The sequence below is a fragment of the Typha angustifolia genome, chromosome 4 (assembly GCF_048772165.1).
Source record: "Typha angustifolia cultivar Huaian chromosome 4, ASM4877216v1, whole genome shotgun sequence".
In the NCBI taxonomy this organism is placed as follows: Eukaryota; Viridiplantae; Streptophyta; class Magnoliopsida; order Poales; family Typhaceae; genus Typha; species Typha angustifolia.
This window is the reverse complement of record NC_133242.1, coordinates 785,128-797,864: the sequence shown is the minus strand read 5'-3', so window position 1 is coordinate 797,864 and position 12,737 is coordinate 785,128. Positions and strand designations below refer to the sequence as shown.

At 39.4% G+C, this 12,737-nt stretch overlaps 3 protein-coding genes across 6 annotated transcripts; 1 reads left to right on the top strand and 2 right to left on the bottom strand.

Moving 5' to 3' along the window:
* Positions 1–16: 16 nt before the first annotated feature.
* LOC140759244 (L-type lectin-domain containing receptor kinase SIT2-like) lies at positions 17–5,192 on the bottom strand. Of its 4 annotated transcripts, none has more exons than XM_073095750.1 (3): positions 4,925–5,192; positions 3,910–4,012; positions 17–2,044 (listed from the first exon to the last, which is right to left on the bottom strand). In XM_073095750.1, exons 2-3 carry the CDS (start codon positions 3,932–3,934, stop codon positions 789–791), a joined length of 1,281 nt encoding a protein of 426 aa, XP_072951851.1. In that variant the 5' UTR covers positions 3,935–4,012; positions 4,925–5,192; the 3' UTR covers positions 17–788. The 4 variants fall into 4 exon arrangements, with proteins under 4 accessions (XP_072951851.1, XP_072951849.1, XP_072951852.1 ...); XM_073095748.1 differs by lacking the exon at positions 4,925–5,192 and adding an exon at positions 4,704–4,787; XM_073095751.1 differs by lacking the exon at positions 4,925–5,192 and adding an exon at positions 4,204–4,459.
* Positions 5,193–6,590: 1,398 nt separating this feature from the next.
* LOC140759430 (EPIDERMAL PATTERNING FACTOR-like protein 2) lies at positions 6,591–7,492 on the bottom strand. The gene is made up of 3 exons (XM_073095996.1): positions 7,239–7,492; positions 7,124–7,158; positions 6,591–7,023 (listed from the first exon to the last, which is right to left on the bottom strand). The coding sequence occupies exons 1-3, from the start codon at positions 7,318–7,320 to the stop codon at positions 6,790–6,792; spliced, it is 351 nt and encodes a 116-aa protein (XP_072952097.1). The 5' UTR covers positions 7,321–7,492; the 3' UTR covers positions 6,591–6,789.
* Positions 7,493–9,284: 1,792 nt separating this feature from the next.
* LOC140759755 (endo-1,4-beta-xylanase 1-like) lies at positions 9,285–12,736 on the top strand. The gene is made up of 5 exons (XM_073096400.1): positions 9,285–9,423; positions 9,804–10,159; positions 10,280–10,457; positions 10,664–11,200; positions 11,370–12,736. Exons 1-5 carry the CDS (start codon positions 9,379–9,381, stop codon positions 12,486–12,488), a joined length of 2,235 nt encoding a protein of 744 aa, XP_072952501.1. The 5' UTR covers positions 9,285–9,378; the 3' UTR covers positions 12,489–12,736.
* Position 12,737: the final 1 nt, after the last annotated feature.

The window sequence follows — 12,737 nt, the reverse complement described above, 5'->3', positions numbered from 1 at the left end:
TATATATCTAAAATTATTCTAGCACATAGTTGGTTAAAATACTTTTATCCTTACCCAAGGCAATATTATGTAGTATTTTAGATATAAGCCACTCTGAGCTGACCCAAGCCAACTTGGTACTTGTGCAAGCCGAGTCGAGCCCCTATTAGCTAGCTCGTCTCAAGCTCAGCCGAGCTAGAGCATTCTCCATCGTATAAATGTTTTCATTATTTAATTGTTTAAAATGACTGATGAAAGATGCATTCATAAGCCATAATGCCTACTAATCAAAACCTCGTATACTTCAACCATGTAATATTATTAACAAAATATGTACAACTATCAAAAATCTTGCCCCACGAAGAACTTGCAGAGACAAAATTAAGTTCAAAAACAAGTCCAAAGATTGAGCAAGAATTCCTAATTAGGCACAAGCACAACAAATATGGAGTTTCCCTGTTCTAAATTTTTGAAAATACATCCTATACAGAGAGATGAAATTAAAGGTCATGACATCATAGCCTTCGAGTTCTAGGTAGACCCACTAATTATCCAACTAGTCAACCAAAACCACTCTTCTGTCGTATGAACTTCCTTTCAGTCAGATACTAGTTGATGGCCTAGTTGACAAAGAGTACTTTCCTCAATCTATACGCTGGTCCAGCTCAGTGTTTCATCAATCATCTCAATTCATTTTTCTGTAGAGAGGCTGTGGGTAGATACTTAATAAGATGGCAAAGTTAATTACGGCTTTGAACGACAGGAACAATCTTCCGTAGATCATATCTCCTACCTTAATATCCTAACTATCATCTGCCCCCCGAAAGAACAGATCCAGTTGCCACCGAGGAGGGAAATGATGTAAGATTGCAAACGAAATTATCATTTTGAGGCAATACCAGACTGCTAAAGCTCTGGTAAGCTGGTGATAATTCAGGAAGCTGCATTCCACCGTCCAGGTATTGCATCACCTGGCGAATGCTGGGCCTAGACGTGGGCAGTGGATGCGAACAAAGCAGTCCAAGCTTCAGCACCATCTCTACCTCTTCCAGCACATATTCTTCTCTCAACCTTGGGTCCATTGTGTTGACAAGTGAACCCCCTCGCCAATTCTCTAACACCCAATCCAATAAAACAAGGGGTTCACCCTGTGCAGTTGGCTCTACTGGCCTTCTTCCACAGGCAACCTCCAAGATGAAAGCACCGAAGGCAAACACATCAGTGCCAGTACTGGCCTTGCCAGTCCTCGCAAGCTCTGGAGCGAGATAACCTATGGTTCCGACAAATCGGGTAGTCTGGGGATTGGTTCCGTGATCATATAATCTAGCTAGACCAAAGTCACCTAGCCTGCCATTCATTTCACTGTCTAACAGAACATTGCTTGCCTTAATGTCTCGGTGAATGACAACTTGTTCCCAGTTTTCATGGAGATAAAGAAGACTTGACGCCACTCCTTTGATGATTCGGAACCTCAGATCCCAGGCAAGAGTGGGTTTATCTTGGTCATACAAGTACATGTCAAGGCTACGATTGGGCATAAAATCATAGACCAAGAGTAGCTCTCCTTTTCGCCTGCAGTAGCCCAATAGCTGCACAAGGTTCCGATGACGAAGGCGACCGATGCTCACGATCTCAGCTACAAACTCTTTCATCCCCTGTCTTGATTCGTGAGAGACCCTCTTCACCGCGACCTCCCTTTTAGATGTGGGCAGCACTCCTCTGTAAACCTTCCCAAAGCCTCCTACACCAAGAAGCTCGCTGTCATTAAATCCATTGGTGGCTCTGCATAACTCCTTATATGAAAATCGGTGACTCCCATAGATGACCTCCCAATCATCTTGTAGCTCTTCATATTTAAAACTCCTCCTCATGGTGAAGAGAAGAGTGAAAACCATCATTAGCACAAAAGCAAACAAAGATGAAGGCAACCAAATTCCCAAAGTATTTGGTCTGTCTTTTGACCTTGCACGAGGGAGTGAAGGTAACTTTGAATAATCAAGTGATTCAGCTATTCCATTCATCTTAAAGCTCCAACCAAGAATGTAGTGTGATGTCAAGACAGAACCTGTTGAAGAGGAGAAGCCAATATACATGATTTCGAATAACACAGTTGAAAGATTGACGGTGGAAGACAATAGAGGCCTTTTAGGTTTTGAAATCCCGATAGGAGATATGGTGACATTTATCTGCATCTTTTCACCATCATAGTCCACCCATACTTGCTTGGCTGGGCCACTGGTAAGGCTCAAGGTTTTAAACAAGCCAGTATCATCAGCATAATAGCCAGCAGTATGAGACTTGTTGGATTTCAAGCTATTGATGTCAATTCCAACATGGTTATCATCAATATCCTGGAACTCAGAGCTATAAATTGTATCGAGTTCAATGGCAAATATATGGTTTGTTGTGTTGCCATTGTTTTCTATATTGAGAAGGCCCAGGTATTGGCTTGGCAAGGAATTGGAGAGATTTGAGGATGGAGAGATCAAGAAGACAATTCCATGCCCACTAAGGTCATAAGACTCAGGTATGATTCCAAACATGAAAGTGGTGGAAAATGAGAAGATGTTACCATTAGAAGAGTTCCGGAAGTGAAGAGGGGATGGATAAAAGGCGTGGCCTTTCATCTGGCTCGTATTGTTTGTTATCCTTAGGAGGCCATCTGATGTAATTGATGCTATCCCATCAAGGGTGAGGTTAGCACCAGTGAACCCATTGAACGTAAATTCACCTCCACTTATAGGGACTACAGGATGTAGTAGGAGAAGAAGGAAAGCGAAAATCATAAGAAGCATAGCTAAAACCCTTCAAACTGAAAGAATCTTAAAGAATAAAAGTGGTGAAAAACAGTCAAAGATCCATTCAGAATTCTAGGCTTCGATATTGGATGGAGAGGAGAGGTATTGATTCCAAATGTAGGAATAAAATTATGAGAAATGGACCCACTATTCAGTGTATTATGAACCTGCAAAGTTCAATCTTAACTGCTTTGATATCTGCTGCAGTAGATGAGCTAATCTAAAATTCAGACCTCGAGGATAGGAACAATAGTTAATCCCTGAGGAGGTATTGCTCCGACATTTCACTGGAAGCCAACTCTAAAAATAAAAGATTATGACAACCGATGGATCAGTCTACAACAAACTTAAGGGCCTAATAGAAAGAAATTGAGGTCTATAATCTTGTCAACTTAATATATGTTAACTCTAGTCATGGCTGGTTGAGTTGTGACAAGGGAAAGCGAAAGGAGTCCATATATAACATTGCACTTCATAAAATAAGATGACCAGAAATTGACCTAAAACTAAATATACAGAGGATCAGGTCATCCAACACGCATTACCTGCTTCTAAGAAAATTTCTTGCCTTAAGAAATCCAACTAAGATAAGTCTTTCCATTTTCTAAACATTTCTAAGAGTTATAACATAAAGATGAGAACATCCAGTAGAGCTTAGAATAGTTGCTCATGCTATCTGTATTGTCATTTTTGTCCCATAAAGAGCCTGTTTTCAGCATTAATGTGAATGGCAATGAACGGCTTCATTAGGTAAACTATCTACAGGTCAAAACCATAACATTACTGAGAATCATATGTTCTAAAATAGATTTGTGCCCATGAAGAAACGGAAGATGCCAAATTAAGCAAAAGAAAAGTATGAAATATTCAGCCAGAATTTCTAATTAGCCCTCAAATACATAATGGTATTCATTGTTCCATAGATGCCATTATCTTTGTGAATATGTAGCATAATAATATGAGAGAGACACAAATTACCCAAGAGAACCAGAAGCCAAGAGAATACTCGATTAGAGGTGCTACTCAATAGCAAAGAATGTGTTATTTACCAAATCAAGTAATCAATCATGCTAGTCATGAGGGCATTTATTGCAACACCTGAATGACTTGAACAAAGTTTTGCACAAATTACCTGTCTGCTCTGCAAGCATGTCCATCAATGTCTAGAAGATTTGCTACGGTACCGTGAGGTTGATGAGCGTTTACATTCTTATAGCATCAAAATGTAGAGGTACCTTACAAAAATAACAGAAAAAGAAAAGCACTCATAAAACAGATGAATTACTCTAATAGAAGAACATCCTTACAGTTAAAAATAATGTGTAGCAGACAGTGAAAATAATAGACCTATATGCCTAAATTTGATATAGTTTTTGAACCAGTTGGTTAGAGCTCAGACAAACGCTAACAGGATTTCTTGCTTTACCTTACTTGAAGCGTCTTAACTTTCTTCGATGAGATCCCGAATGTTAATTATAATTGCACTGGATAATCTTAACTCTTCAGACAACCTAGCATAGCCAGAAAACTTCCGACACCCCCCACAAGAAATTGTACAAAGGCTTGATTTCAAAGTAAATTCTCAGAATGAAGGACACAACTTCAGAAGATTCAGATAGGAAACAAGTATGGACATATGTGACAGTATAAAACACGACAAGATGCAAGGGATCCAAGACACATCTTATCCTCAATGATATAACTCAATAGAATCCAATATGCATGCTACAATATATTCAATTCTGCATTCATCCATGAGATGGCAGTATAAATGACTTCTGTAACGGATCCTAGGGAAAGAGATGAAAAAAAAAAAAAAATAGCAGCCTCACAATTTCGACATATATCCACGCCCTCACTTTTACATTATAATTGATTACATTTAGCAAAATTCCATGCCGTTCTCATTAGCGCATTTCCTCATACCACTAAAATGCAGGATATCAGTCGTCCCATTGCATGATAGCAAAACGAGAGTTGTAAACAATACAGTACTTCCCCTAGTTTCTAAATCCTTGTCGACGTTTTCTAAGCCTTAAAGAGGCAAATATAGCACTATATGAGATCAAAGTGACTCACTCGATGCTATGTTATAATTAAATAAATATGTAGACAGTGTGACGAACGAGAGAGAAAAGAGAACGAACTGTTGTTTATGGAGAAGACTAGCGAGACGAAGGGCCCATAAATCGAGAACTCAAGCCTTTTCTAGTCATATCTCTCTTTCTCCTCACAACCGAGTCGTTGGACAGGTGATAGGCGCAAAAGAGAGATTTGATCTAATGGCTCCGATTGAAGAACTCGAGTCGCTTCCAAGTGGCTACCTTCGATTTAATCACACCGTCCCTTCCACCCACCTGTCAGCCTTCACGGTGGATCCCTTGCCCGCTCAATCTGATGGACGGTTGAGATGGTCACCAGAGAGGAACCATGTAATTTTTTCCGCGTAACAAGAATCCGATCGGTCCATTTAAATCTTACGAATTCCTAATCATGAGATTGATGCACGATAAAGCTAAAGTACACGTGGCTACATGCCAAAGAACCACCCAAAATATTTTTTTCAAAAAACAAATTGTCCACGTGGAGTTTTGAATCGTAATCATGACATTTTGGTTCGAAAATCCCCATAACATATACGACAATAATATTTTGTACCATAATTTGGACCCAAAGTGGATCAATAATTCAGGAATAGCAATTAGATGTGCTCCCAATTATTCGATGTTATGGTGGTAGAATGAGACGTGTCAACCTAAAAACGATGGCTCGAGTCCCCATTCCACAGCCCAAAAGGCTGAACGACACACGTGGAAAGGGCGGGAGTCATAGCTGCTTACCAACACTAATCTGCCCAAATTAGTGGTCAAACTTTTATTGTGGATCGACTACATTACAAATACATGGCTAGCCCACACCATTTTGTACTAAATAGTATGACTATGGTTTGTCTCCATACGTATCTCACTCAATTAAACTCTTCTTTTTCCATATTTATATCATTTTAGTTCAAACATTATTTAGAAGTAATCTAAACAATCTACTATAAATGCTACTAGTTTGGTTCTTCTTTGGATTTTTATGGCATTGTCTTATGTCCTCCAAAATTGAAAAAGGCCCCATGGAACAGCCCTACCCACATGGATCTTCCTAAAAAGCAGTCAATGGATCCAATAGCTTCAATCTAGGCCAACTCCTCAATCAATCATGGAAGATGGATAGATCTTTCTGCATCTGGACAGTGGGGAAGAAAATTATATGAACTCTTAATTTCCAGCCAAAAAGTTTGGGATTTTTCACTTTTGTTGTGAAAGATAATGGTGGTTAGAGGTGGACTGCACCACTTTTGGCAGTCCTTGATTAGATCCAGAACAGTTAAAACGTTTCTTAGCTACTTGAAAGAATATATATATATATATATACATATAGTTAGAAAGATATAATTAAAACTAAAAATAGTAATAGGTGGTACCTAGTAGACATCAGTGAAAAGGTTCATCAATGCACTTAAAGTCTTGACATATATATCACTCAAAAGAGTGGAAAGAGGAGCAGAAAAGGGAATAGATGAGAAAGATGAACAAGTTCCTTTCTAAGAAACTACATCTCTGAGTACACATGTGGGATTAATTCCACACCTCCCCAAATCGTCCTGCCAATCTATGATTTGCTTGCAATGTGGAGTCTGAGATCACTGCAGGCTTTTAATCTTATACATTGATAGGACTTTTCATGGTTTGTACTACCTTTGTCGCATGCTATTGTCTGTACCTTGAAGGTATTATAATTCACTCTTCCATCTACACTAGCTGATGTACAATTGCAATCAATATTTCAGCTAATAAACTTTTGCTTTACATTATGTCACAGAAGCATTACAATTCGCACCCGAAAGAAGGGAACAGAGCAGGGATCAAAAACACAAAGAAGAGATCAAAAGAATCTCACATTCCCAAACTATATATATAATCTATGCACAAAAATCCATATGGGTATTGGTTCTCATTGTGGGCTATGGATCAAAGATCAAATTCCCACACTTGCATTTCCAGCTCAAAGGCTTGTAATTGGAGTGGTCATCAACTCGGTAAGCCAGTGTTGCAAAGATGTGCTTGACTCCAATCCTCAGTTGAGGGACTATGGGCACCTGAACTGCCTCACAATGCCCACATGACATGCATCTCCCTTCACATCTTGGTGGCCTTGATCCTATCAGTGCTCTCACTGCAATCTTATCTCCTCTGTCCTGCTTCCAATCAACCCATCACCCAGTAAAACAACTGAGACTACCAAAAACAAGTGTTTTGAAGGAATTTGGAAGACTGGAATTAATAAAAAGGGCTCACCTTGGCAAGCTCTAGTAGAGGAAGCAGCGATCTCCCTGCAATAGGACACAACACTTTATATAGAACTCAGAGAAGGAGAGAGATGATGGTTGGTTGAAACTTGAAACCGTCTTACCTCCAGATGAATAAACTACTTGAGTGGAGCTCAAGAGGAGAAGCATGGAGAATGTATTGATGCATTTTAATAAATGGCCCATTGTAATGAATTACAAGGGGAAATTAACAGGAAAACAGAGAGAAGAGGAGGAATGATGTTCTCCAAGTTGCTCCAGAGAGACAGAGAAGAGAATAAATAAGATGATGGCCAGGTACCAAATGCAGTTGAAATAGCTTTATAAAGAGAGTGCGAGACAGAGCAGCAACAAAAAGGACAAGAAGATTATAAAACCAAAGAATAACCTCAGGACCAGAAGATAAAAAGATAAAAGTAGAGGAGGAGTAGAAGGGCCAGAGTTTGTACATAAAATGTCATTGCAAATGGGCAAATGGGCAATAGCATTACCACAGTGGAGAGTATAAGAGAAAGAACTCGTGCTCAGATATAGCAAAGGTGGGTCAGTTGTGCGGAATTCCTCCAAGCAGACATGGAGTCACAGCTGTTTCCTTTCGACTGTACCAATTCCCTCACGCCAAAAATAATAATAATAATAATTCTCACTTCTATTCCAGCAAACAGAGAGAGGAATCTTTTGAACATATACATGCATATGCTATCTTTTGAATGTAAACGCAATGTAGCATCTTTTTTCATGAACAGCATAGTGCATGCTACTGCTCAAATGGAATATTATGCGCAGCTATATATCTTAAAATAATTTACACTCTTTACCATATGGCTTTATAATTATACATTTTTAATCCTTCATATGCTATCTTAGATTTTTTTTAGTTTTTTCATTACTGAAAAGAACAGAATATTCTATATGCAACATGGATATTTAAAAAAAGGAAATATAAGGGTCAAATAATAAATAATCTTGCAGTAACTTTGTTTTAATAATAATAAAATTAGAAGAGATTCTTTATCTTTCTTATTGGGCCGGGCCAAATTCGTAGCGAACATTGACTGGGCTCTGAGCCTAGGCCTGAAAATTTGGGTTAGAAATTTATAATGGATGTTCTTCATTTACCATTAGTGAATCATCAATTTGAAATTTTTTTCCATTACAACAAAATTTTGCTTTGTTTCGAGCATCAATGGGCTTTTACAGTATTATGAAAAATTACGATGCTAAATTAGTTTATTGTTCACAGAGGCTTTCTTTGGATACCTGATGCGCTTGATCTTATGAGTCTTGTTAAAGGCCGATTATTTAGTGCAAAGCTCTAGTATCTATCATAAAATAAAATTTCTTTGTACAGATTATGCTCCTGTGTTTATTATGATATAGTATGTTTTACTTGTGATTGTAGACCTTTTAGGGAAGGCATTTCACCATTGCTCCTGCATTTGCTGCACCCAAGTAGGTGCTTGCAGATTTTATGCTCTTTTATATTTTAGTTTTATATATGTTTTATAACCATTTTATGCAACTATCCATCTTTATAAGGCTATGTTTATGAGTTGCAAATAGGATTTTGTTGATGCGTGTACCATAAGATTGCAACTGATTCAATGAGTTTATATAATTTGTTAAGTTGTTAGGTTGTAACTGATTCAATGAGTTTATATAAATTTGCTATGAGATTGCTGTTTCTTTAGGGAATTCTCTGTAACAGATGGTCCTCTGCTGCACTGGACTTAACATGCTTCCTTCATGAAGGAACTAAGTTGCTTTTTTTTCCCCATCACAGACCATTTTCCTTTACTCCAAAGGCTCGAGCTCTCTCATAGAACTCAATTACTTACAAGTCTCATGAAACAGGGGAATTTAGTGCATAATCTTAGAATCTAAAGTCTTATATTAGAATGCAACAATGGGATCATGAGAGAGAAAAGAGCTCCAATATCCAAATACTAAGCTGAAGTAACCATCCACTTTAAGAAAGGATCTTATAACCAATATCTAATATTAAACTTCAAGCACTGCCGCCTCTAGTTTACTTGCAGTGTCAGTATATTTTGGTTGGTCGGTTAATTGGTCTCGTGCTCTTTTCTTTTTTCCTTAGATCTCACTTGAAACCAAGACAGGGACAAGGATCTCCCGAAATGTTATATATTTGGAGGTGGTTCCAGGGCCATTCACCCATCAGCCATTTGGTAAGTCTCTCTATTGCTCTTGCCCTCAGTACCTGAGCAAAATTTCCAATATCCTATGGCTGACACACAAGGAAATAGCTGCAGTGTGGAAAGTTCAAAGGTAAGCGTTATGTTTATTTGTCCCTGTTTACTCTAGTTCACAATTTGGTTCAAGGAGTTGGACCCATTGAGTCATTTAGGTTGAGCCACTTGCATTATTATCTTTTTTTTAATACAGTCTGTTTGATAAGTCCTATATTCATGGAATAGTGATAGATTTTGAGCAGTACATGAAGAAGCATGAAATGTGCTACTTATTATTATGAACCTTAATTAGGCAAGGAAGCAGGTCACTTATCTGATATTTGTAGAGGGGAGTGATGGTGCTAAAGAGTAATGCTAAACGGAACGTAATATCATGAGAACTAAAAGGTCAATCTGTTCATAATTTTTTCAACTCAACCAAATAACAACTATGCTGCATCTGTTTCTTGTTTAAAGCAAAAGGAGTTAAATTCTAGTTGCATTGCTGATGGAGATGAGAACATCATACTGAATCCTGACTTTGAGGATGGCCTGAACAATTGGTCTGGAAGAGGATGCAACATAGTTCTGCAGGACTCCATGGGAGATGGTAAGATAGTTCCATTAAGCGGTAAGCACTTTGTTTCGACGACCGGGCGGACACAGAACTGGCATGGAATTCAGCAAGATATTACAGGCAGGCTGCAAAGAAAGCTTCTTTATGAGGTCACTGCAACTGTAAGGATAATTGGAAATGTTAGCACATCTGATATTCGCGCTACGCTGTATGTTCAACCAGCAAACGGTCGTGATCAATACATAGGCATCGGCAAGTGAGTACTAATCCTCTGAAACATGTCAAATTATTCATCTTCTGCTTAACCAGAGAAGCATCCATATTTGCTTGCAGACATTCTATCTGACTATGTATAACTTTCGATTTTATCTTTCAGTCTGCAGGCATCAGATAAGGATTGGGTGCAGTTGCAGGGGAAATTTCTACTGAATGGTGTTGCTGCCAAAGCTGTTGTATATATAGAAGGCCCACCTGTTGGTACTGATATTCTTCTGAACACTTTAGTGATTAAACATGCACAGAAGCTCCCACCATCATCCCCTCCTGACTTTGCGGTCAGTTTATTTACATGATTACGAGTTTTTTTTTTTTCTGGTTAAGTCTTTGTCGTATCAGCTAACTCAATTTAATTGTATATTCTCAATTTGTGCTCTGAAATAATATACTCTGTTAGCTAGAAATTTGGATTGTCAATTGGTTTTTTGAAATGTAAGGGAAAGTTCTCCCGCCGTTTTCTCATTAATGAGCTCTGCTGTGACAGAATGTTCTATATGGAGTAAACATTATTCAAAACAGCAACCTCAGTGATGGCCTAAATGGCTGGTTTCCTCTTGGTCCATGTAATCTAAGCATTGCGAATGGCTCCCCTCGTGTTCTCCCTCCAATGGCAAGAGAATCTCTCGGGCAGCATGAGCCTCTAAATGGAAGCTACATCCTTGTAACAAATCGAACCCAGACTTGGATGGGGCCTTCCCAAACAATTACTGACAAGTTGAGCTTATTTGTAACATACCAAGTATCTGCTTGGGTTCGAGTAGGCTCTCAAAGAAATGGTCCTCAGAATATAAACATCGCGCTCGGAGTCGATAGCCAGTGGATCAATGGTGGCCAAGTTGAAGCTGATGATGATAGATGGTATGAGGTTGGGGGTGCATTCAGAATCGAGAAGCAACCATCAAGGGTCTTGGTTTACGTTCAGGGTCCTGCTGGTGGTGTTGATCTAATGGTTGCTGGGCTTCAGATCTTTCCGGTCAATAGGATAGCAAGATTCAAACATCTAAACAGGCAAACAGACAAGGTAGACTTCCTTGCAAATCTATTCCAATATAATTTGACATCAAAAGGTGTAATCCATTTATTTCTAATTTGTTTGGAAATTTACCCTTTTGGGTTCGACTTGGATTGACGACACTTACTTTAATTTGTTTGTCGATCATTTGATTTCAAACCTGAACCTATGCATGCAGGTGAGGAAGCGTGATGTGGTTCTAAAAGTTACAAGCTCGAACGGTGACGCTCTAAATGGCGCAATAGTGAGAGTGAAACAGACGCAGAACAGCTTCCCCTTTGGTTCCTGCATCATGCGAACAAACATAGATAACGAAGATTTCGTCGCCTTCTTCCTCAAAAATTTCAACTGGGCAGTGTTCGGGAATGAGCTGAAGTGGTACTGGACGGAGGCACAGCAAGGAGTGTTGAACTACACGGATGCTGATGAGCTTCTTGATCTGTGCAGCAAGAACGGCATAGAGGTGAGAGGCCACTGCATATTCTGGGAAGTGCAAGGTGCAGTCCAGTCCTGGGTCCAATCTCTCAGCAAGAACGATCTGATGACCGCCGTCCAAAACCGGATTAATGGTCTTCTATCGAGATACAAGGGTAAATTCAGGCACTATGATGTGAACAATGAAATGCTTCATGGCTCATTTTATCAAGATAGGCTGGGTAAAGACATCAGGCCTACAATGTTCAAGACTGCAAGCCAACTTGATCCCTCTGCCACACTCTTTGTGAATGACTACCATGTGGAGGATGCAGCTGATGTTAGAGCAACCCCTGAGGTGTACATAGAGCAAATACTTGGTCTTCAAGACCAAGGTGCACCTGTGGGAGGAATTGGAGTGCAAGGCCATATAGATTACCCTGTAGGACCTATTGTATCCTCTGCATTAGATAAGTTGGGGGTTCTTGGCCTCCCTATCTGGTTCACCGAGGTAGACGTATCGTCGACGAACGAATACGTACGAGCTGATGATTTAGAGGTTATGCTGCGGGAGGCGTACGCGCACCCGGCCGTCGAGGGTATCATGCTCTGGGGTTTCTGGGAGCTGTTCATGAGCCGGAATAACTCACACCTGATTAATGCTGAAGGTGATGTCAATGAAGCTGGCAAGAGGTACCTAGCACTGAAGCAAGAATGGCTATCACATGCTCATGGACATACAGATGACCAAGGGGAGTTCAAGTTCAGAGGCTTCCATGGAACTTACACGGTTGAGGTCTATAGCTTGAAGAAGAAATACTCTCAAACTTTTACTGTGGACAACGGTGACTCTCCTCTGGAAATTGATGTCAGCTTATCATAGACTTACGTTATGATGATTTATACTATACAGAATAACGAGCTCCACGCTTGACTTACAAGCTTGGCATGCTCTTGCTCATGACTATCAACAAGATTTATGGACAAGTTATGTTTGTGCAGTTTACAAAAGAAGAAATATTGTGATCATAATTGTTTGATGGTACGTCTCATATCAGCGAGATATGATGTGATTATGTATCAAAGTGTTTATTACTTCAAATCGATTATATCAACGGAACAACAACTTGAA

Bases quoted from the DNA above. Each gene is read 5' to 3' on its own strand.
- LOC140759244 (XM_073095749.1), bottom strand. From the start codon at position 2,606: ATGAAAGGCCACGCCTTTTATCCATCCCCTCTTCACTTCCGGAACTCT.
- LOC140759430 (XM_073095996.1), bottom strand. From the start codon at position 7,320: ATGGGCCATTTATTAAAATGCATCAATACATTCTCCATGCTTCTCCTC. The intron at 7,159-7,238 runs GTAAGACGGTTT...GTCCTATTGCAG, and splicing joins AGTAGTTTATTCATCTGGAG to GGAGATCGCTGCTTCCTCTA. The intron at 7,024-7,123 runs GTGAGCCCTTTT...GATTGGAAGCAG, and splicing joins CTCTACTAGAGCTTGCCAAG to GACAGAGGAGATAAGATTGC.
- LOC140759755 (XM_073096400.1), top strand. From the start codon at position 9,379: ATGGCTGACACACAAGGAAATAGCTGCAGTGTGGAAAGTTCAAAG. The intron at 9,424-9,803 runs GTAAGCGTTATG...TCTTGTTTAAAG, and splicing joins GCAGTGTGGAAAGTTCAAAG to CAAAAGGAGTTAAATTCTAG. The intron at 10,160-10,279 runs GTGAGTACTAAT...TTTATCTTTCAG, and splicing joins CAATACATAGGCATCGGCAA to TCTGCAGGCATCAGATAAGG.